The sequence below is a fragment of the Microtus ochrogaster genome, chromosome 4 (genome assembly GCF_000317375.1).
Source record: "Microtus ochrogaster isolate Prairie Vole_2 chromosome 4, MicOch1.0, whole genome shotgun sequence".
Taxonomy (NCBI): Eukaryota; Metazoa; Chordata; class Mammalia; order Rodentia; family Cricetidae; genus Microtus; species Microtus ochrogaster.
The window spans coordinates 17,399,179-17,406,272 of record NC_022011.1 but is presented as its reverse complement, the minus strand read 5'-3'; the positions used below and the strand labels follow the sequence as shown (position 1 = coordinate 17,406,272).

The window sequence follows — 7,094 nt, the reverse complement described above, 5'->3', positions numbered from 1 at the left end:
GCTGCAGGATTATAAACTTTCGGCCAGCCTGAGCTGCAGGATTATAAACTTTCGGCCAGCCTGAGCTGCAGGATTATAAACTTTCGGCCAGCCTGGACTGTAGGATGTAAACTCACGGCCATCCTGGGCTGCAGGATTGTAAACTCACGGCCAGCCTGGGCTGCACAGCCAAACTACAAGTACAGTACACTCAGGGTGAGCCACTTCTCTCACTACCTCAATGGCGTGAGAAAAATAGCAATTAAAAAATTGATTGGAAACTAGATAACAAGGGCCAGAAAGATGGTTCTGCGGGCAAAGGTGCTTGCTACCAAGCTTGACAACCTGAGTTCAATCCCTGGGACCCACATGGCAGAAGGGGAGCACCAGCTCCCACAAGTTGTCCTCTGAAATCTGTATGTGGACCGTGGCACACATGTGTGCATGTGTGTGCATGCACATGCACGTGCGCCCCACACAGAGAGAGAGAAAGAGAGAGAGAGAGAGTAAATAAATGCAATTTTAAGAAGAAAATTTATACAAAAATATAAAAATAATATCACTTGAATTATTATTAGTTTAGCCAGAAGCAAGTCAGCAAAGTGTGGCCCATGGGGGGAGGGCTTGGGGACTACTGTCCCCAGGAGGTAGAGTGCTGCCTCGGAGAAGCATCGGTTCTGGATACTCAACCGTGCTTCACTTGGGCTTTCGTCTCAGGGCACTGTCTGCACAGCTCTTTGTTTTAAAGAAAGGGAATATTTAAAGTACTTTGTTCATGGACAGAAGTCAGTCTGCGTCCTCACATTCTCCTGGGAACCATGAGCAGGCTCCTTTGAAGTGTTCCGGCCTCCTGCTTCCTGTTATCTAGAACACTTTTCTATGATGATCAACCTAAAAAGGGCTTATTATTAATAATTATTATTGTTTTCTTGATAATCTCCCATCACACTCTCGCTTCTGCGGCTAACCCTGTCTCTGACACTCCTGTCTCCCTCCTATAAAGAATCTTTTGAATGGGACTCTGGCTAATTCAGTCATGTCTGCAGAGGTCCCTCTGTCGTGGAAAACCCCACATTCACAAGATTAAGGATTAAGACGTAAGCGTCCTTGGGGACCACTACTCAGCCAACCATAGATGGAATCCAAACTTGGCACTATAGAGATAAAGGAAACCCAGCAGGGACTGGAATGCCATCTACCCTCCTGCTGTCACTGTGTGGCCATCTACCCTCCTGCCACCTCCGACTGTCACTGTGTGGGCAAAGCTGCTAAGACCTTGACCTCCCTCTACCCCCTCACTCCACAGAGCACAAACGCAAGGAAGCTATTGCGAGGGAGAAGGAGCGTCTCCAAACCCTAGATGAGGAAGAATATGATGCCCTAACACCAGAAGAGAAAATCGCATTTGACCGTGAGGTTCGGCAGACTCTCCGGGAGAGAAAGAAGAGGTGGGAACCAATGGCTGGCCACATCTAGCTGCCTCTGTATGACCCTCAGTCTGGGCAGCTCGAGTCAATAAGCACAGCCCCTCAGTGTCCCTCTCTAGGGACTGTGCAGGAACTAGATTCCTCCCCATGCCATGTAGCACTCCAGAAAGCTGGGCCTGCAAGCTCAGGCTACCCATCTCACAAACAGCCTTCCTGTCTTCAGACATCATGGTCATGGGCAATATGGTCTGGGGTTTCTAACATTAGAAGATGCAGAGCTATGGTACTCAGCTATGATATACACCCATTTTTTCCTCTCACTGACTCTGAAAGAGATTGTACGTCTCCTGCTCCCCACCCACAGCATACCTTCATCCTTTCCCCTATATAGAAGAACTGTCTATTCATCAAGATGCATAACAAGCTTAGCTTTGGTACCTGGGAAGTGTTTCTTTATCATCAAGGCTGCAGTGCATTTGCTTCATAGAGCACATTTGAGCCCCAGAGCTCATCAGCAGCTGTTTGTAGGATGCACATGCATGCACGCGCACGCGCGCGCGCGCGCGCGCACACACACACACACACACACACACCATGAAGGATGCAGATGTAGCCTCAGTGAGCAGCAAGTCACAGCAACCAGGAGCAACTATTTTGTGGAGATGAAGAGATAGGTAAATCAGGGCTTCCTGAGCTTGTGTGCTCTTGTGTCCTTGCCTAAGAAATGCTTGTGCTGCCGGGCGGTGGTGGCGCACGCCTTTAATCCCAGCACTCGGGAGGCAGAGGCAGGCGGATCTCTGTGAGTTCGAGACCAGCCTGGTCTACAAGAGCTAGTTCCAGGACAGGCTCCAAAGCCACAGAGAAACCCTGTCTCGAAAAAATAAAAAAAAAAAAAAAAAGGGGCTGGAGAGATGGCTCAGCGGTTAAGAGCATTACCTGCTCTTCCAAAGGTCCTGAGTTCAATTCCCAGCAACCACATGGTGGCTCACAACCATCTGTAATGAGGTCTGGTGCCCTCTTCTGGCCTGCAGGCATACACACAGACAGAATATTGTATACATAATAAATAAATAAATATTTAAAAAAAAAAAAAAGAAATGCTTGTGCATGACCTCAGAGAATATAGACAAATTAATGTTCAACCCAAACATTCTCTGGTATCAGAATAAATCAGAATAAAATTTATCTTGTTTTAACAATTCATTGGTATACATATAATTTTACTAATTATTAAATACAGAAGTAAATTTGCATAGTAATGAGATATATGTACTTTTTCTTTTGAGACAGGGTCTCACTGTGTAGACTAGGCTGGTCTCAAACTCAAAACTCACGGAGATCTTCTTGCCTATGCCTCCCAAGTGCTAGGATTAGAAGTGTATGCCACCACAACCAGTTATTTGTTTATTTTTATGGAGGGAATTAAAATTTTGATACTGGAGAACAAAGAGTATCTTCAGCATTTTTCAGAATTGACTGCTTATTTTAAATTTGTAGTAATAACTGTTCGGAACACTTTCATATAAATATGTGTAGTACAAAATATCAGAAGTCTGTTTGTTTTCCAAAATTTTCTGGAAGTTCTGCCTTAATCTCAAGCCAAAATTCATTTCAGGATTCTTTTAAAATGAATCTCAAATTAGAACCTCATACAGCAGTGTTTAAAATCAACCAAGCATTCTAATACAGTGACATGCTAATCTGATACTTCCATGATAAAAAAAAATGGTAGAAAAATATTCTAAGTCTTTTTTTTCCACAATTAAGCTATTCTGTTTATATAAAAGCAGAAAACTTTGTACAGTAAAAAAAAAAAAAAAACCTGCAATTCATGACATGCAGCAGTCTCGAATCTGAGCCAAGCAGCTTCTTTGATTCTGCATGCATGGTGTGATGGCGTGCATAGCATAGTGGGTATGTTGAGAGCCAAGGCTACACGGAGCATGACGGCACACACCTGTAATCCCAGCACTCTGGAAGCCGAGGCAGGTGGATCTCTGTGAGTTCCAAGCCAGCCTGGTCTACATGGTATTTGATTTTTAATTAATTTTTGGCTCTTGCACATCCGGAAACTTTTTACTATTGCCAGATTGTTCCCAGCCGCTGAATTCAGTTACATAATCCCATCCAGTGTTGTGGTCCCCAGGTTACAAAGCTATGGGTTAGATATTTCCAGAAGTGCCATCTCTTCGCTTCTTCCCATGTGGGGCCCGCTTTGATACCTCTGCTGTTAGCCACAGGGACAGACATGGCTGAAGACACAGAACAAAGGGAAAGAAAACCAGGAAGAGAGGATTGGCCTTCCGGAGCCAGCATCCTGGCTCTTAGCCAGCTGGACTGGGACTGATATTCAAAGCACACACTCCTTCATGTCTGAACACAGATGTGAGAGTGTCGGGGAGCAGAGAGCACCTGCACTGATGCCACCGCTGTCCTTGAATGTTCTTTCTCAGAGAGCAGGCTTACTTTCAGCCTTCTCTTTCCCACGAAAAGAGACGGGAACAGAAATACAGATAAATTAAAAAATTCTAATTGCATTCAGCTCATCAGAGATTTGCTGAATGACCTCTTAAAGATAGTTGTGGCCCCTCTCTTCCCTTCCTTTCTTCCTTCCTTCCTTGCTTCCTTCCTTCCCTCTCTTCTCCCCTCACTCTTTTCCTTCCCTCTCTCCTTCCTTCCAAGAAAGCTTTGCCCAGGGTCGCTACTCCTGCTGGTCCCACCTGGGCAGGTGAAATGGGAGGCCCTAAACTCTCTTTTCTGTGTGTGGCTCGACGCAGGGAGCTGGAAAGGCTGGCCAGGGAGATGCAGGAGAAGAAGCTGCAGCAGGAGCTGGAGCGGCAGAAGGAAGAGGACGAGCTGAAGCGAAGGATCAAAAAGCCTAAGCTGGGCCCTGCGAAGGAGGAGCCACCCCTCAAGAAGTCACAAGTCCCCCCAAACAAACAGGTAGCGGCCCTAACTTCCTGCTTACTGAGAAGCAAAGGAGCCACCACTGTAACCACAAACCAGACCAGTGTCTCTACCATCCAGAAGCTCAACTATCTATGTTGTGTTTACATGGATACTATGGTAGGGCAATAGGTAGAAGGACCAAGCCCAGTGCTATTAACTGCTTTATGTAGGTGCTGGGTTTGTGTTTCATCTGGTCATGCGTTTTAACATCCCATGCATTCAGGACAGTGGTCCCCACCTATGGTTCACAGATGAAGCCAGAGTCCCAGAAACCTACCCAGTAATGTATTATCATAGTCTTTGCTCTTTCCTGCTACAGGATTGTGGCTGGTGCTAAATAGTTAGTATTAAAGACTTGCCTCCGGGGGCATCGATAGGCTCTCCCCAGTGCCTATGATTATGGCAGCCATAGTTTTGAGCATGTTTACAGTACCAGGTATAAATTCCCTGCGGTGGAGCAGGCCTCAGATCCAATCAAGAGAACATTTGGTTACTCCCATAAACACTCTGCCACTATTGCGCCAATGGGCACATCTTGCCTAGCAGGTCATTTGCAGCATGCAGTCCAATGCTGGTTAAGATCACTGATGTCTTTTCTCCCCTGGCAGCACCTTATGACACAGTAAAAGCCAACCAGTAAGGAGATAATTTCCTGATCAACTCAGGTTTGATTTCTCTATGCCCTGCAGCTAAAGTATGTGATGTCTCTGCCATAGGGTCTTACCCTCTATTTGTGATGGGAAACCAAGAGCAATGTAATAGTCTGCCTTGGGTGCCTCTGGTTCCTCACCAACCACCACTTCCATGTTTTATTGGAAAAAAATTCAAAATAATCTATGCCAATTTAACATCCCAATTTTTATGTTTAATTACATTTATATTTATTTGTGTACGTGTGTGTGTGTGTGTGTGTGTGTGTGTGTGCTATAGCACACAAATGGAAGGTCAGAGGACAATGTATAGAAATTCGTTCTCTTCTTCCATTTTGTGGGGCACAGGGGTCAAACTCAGGTCAACAGGCTTAGCAGCAGATGTCTTGGCACACTGAGCCATCTCGCCATCCCCCAAACTAACTTCTTAAAGATAGCATTTCACACACCATCAGAAAAAAGACTGTTCGGAGCCCAGACAGCCTAGAAGTCTGTCCAATGACTTCATCATAGTCTTTTGCTGGAATCTGTTGGGACTTTTAAATGAAAGAGTGTGTGTGTGTGTGTGTGTGTGTGTGTGTGTGTGTGTGTGTGTGTGTACATATATAAGTGGCTGTGACATGCGTCCTGCCCCTCCTATGTCCCTGGCACAGAATAGAGGGCAAGTAGCTTCAAATGTGATTTGATGACTTCACACCGAGCAGGAAGGACCATAGATCAGCCATCTATTTAGAGACAAGTTGTGTGTGTATCGCCTGAGCTTAGCACAAAACACATTTGGTCATATTCCTTGGGAAGACTTCTTGAGCTTTTTGAGACCCTTCTTGGTCTAATGTAGTCATCCGGTCTGAAAATGCTAGCTCAGGGGAAAACCAGCTGATACCAGATCCATCCTCTGAAAGTGGAAAGAAATATCAGTATCGGGATGCCAGAGGACGGGAAGGACTGACATGCTTGAGAACCACCCCGTTTTAAAACACAACTGAAAGCCCCCCCTCCCAGCCTGGTACCACATCCCACACCAACCCTCATGTCTTCACAGTGGTTCTGACAACTGAGGCCTCTTCTCACATGTGCTCAAGTGGGATGCTGGAATTCTTAGTTATAAGGGAGCTCTGACAAGTGCTTTCACATGGCCACCTTGCTGGGCCAAGTTCAAGATGAATAAATCAAAGAAGCAGAGTGAGATGAGAGGAAAAGCCAGCCCTTGGTCACTCAAGACTTCATGCGTGAAGCAACCCTCAATTTAGCTAGGAAGGGGGACACTGAAGGCAGTGATCATGAGATCGGACTGGATTTGCTTTCACCTGAGAATGGTCCCCCAAAGTGATAGAACCACCTCAGGATTTCATCTAGGCAAAGAGAAGAAAATCAGAGCCTACATAATAAATTCGAAAGCACAGTAAGAAGAGGGGGTGAGGCTTGGTTTCTGTTCACCAAGTTCATTGAATAAATAATTTGTTTTTGTTTTTTTCAGGACAGTGTTTCTCTGTGTCTCCCTGGCTGTCCCGGAAATCACTTTGTAGACCAGGCTGACCTAGAACACACAGAAACTCACCTGCCCCCCGCCTCCCAAGTGCTGGGATTAAAGGCTTGCACCACCACCACTCAGCATAAATAAATATTTGTAAAGTCTTAAGTGTGACCAGATTCTAAACTCCCATTTGTCCCCAGAAATATAATACAAAAGCTGTGTAGTTTTAATAACTTCACATTAAGAGAACCCTTACTCCATTGGAGACACTGTCATAAATTCCTCATGTGAACCTGTACACGCAGTCAGTAACAGTCCTTTGACGTTCTTATTGCTATACCCATTACACACAGAGAGGACTAGGTTGTTGGCAGGGTCACAAAGCTGTAATACTGTGGGACTTGAACCGTCACCCTCTCTGTCCTCTCTCAGAGCACCTGAAAGCATGTCAGAAAACTATCTTTGCTGGCCTTTTCCTGTTGGTCCTTCAGACCAGTGGTCCTAGAGCTAAAATGCCTGGGCACCTATCTCAAAATTCATGAGGCAGAGCCCACATCTGCAATGTAAAACCATGAGGCAGAAGTTCTGACGCAGCTCCCACCATACACACAAAGT

At 45.5% G+C, this 7,094-nt stretch overlaps 1 protein-coding gene across 1 annotated transcript in view; it reads left to right on the top strand.

Moving 5' to 3' along the window:
- Hydin (HYDIN, axonemal central pair apparatus protein) overlaps positions 1–7,094 on the top strand; it is a 332,133-nt gene that overhangs the window by 246,618 nt on the left and 78,421 nt on the right. The window contains exons 44-45 of the mRNA XM_005345678.3: positions 1,286–1,427; positions 4,184–4,349. Coding sequence (XP_005345735.1) covers positions 1,286–1,427; positions 4,184–4,349 — 308 coding nt within the window. The remainder of the gene's footprint in view (positions 1–1,285; positions 1,428–4,183; positions 4,350–7,094) is intronic.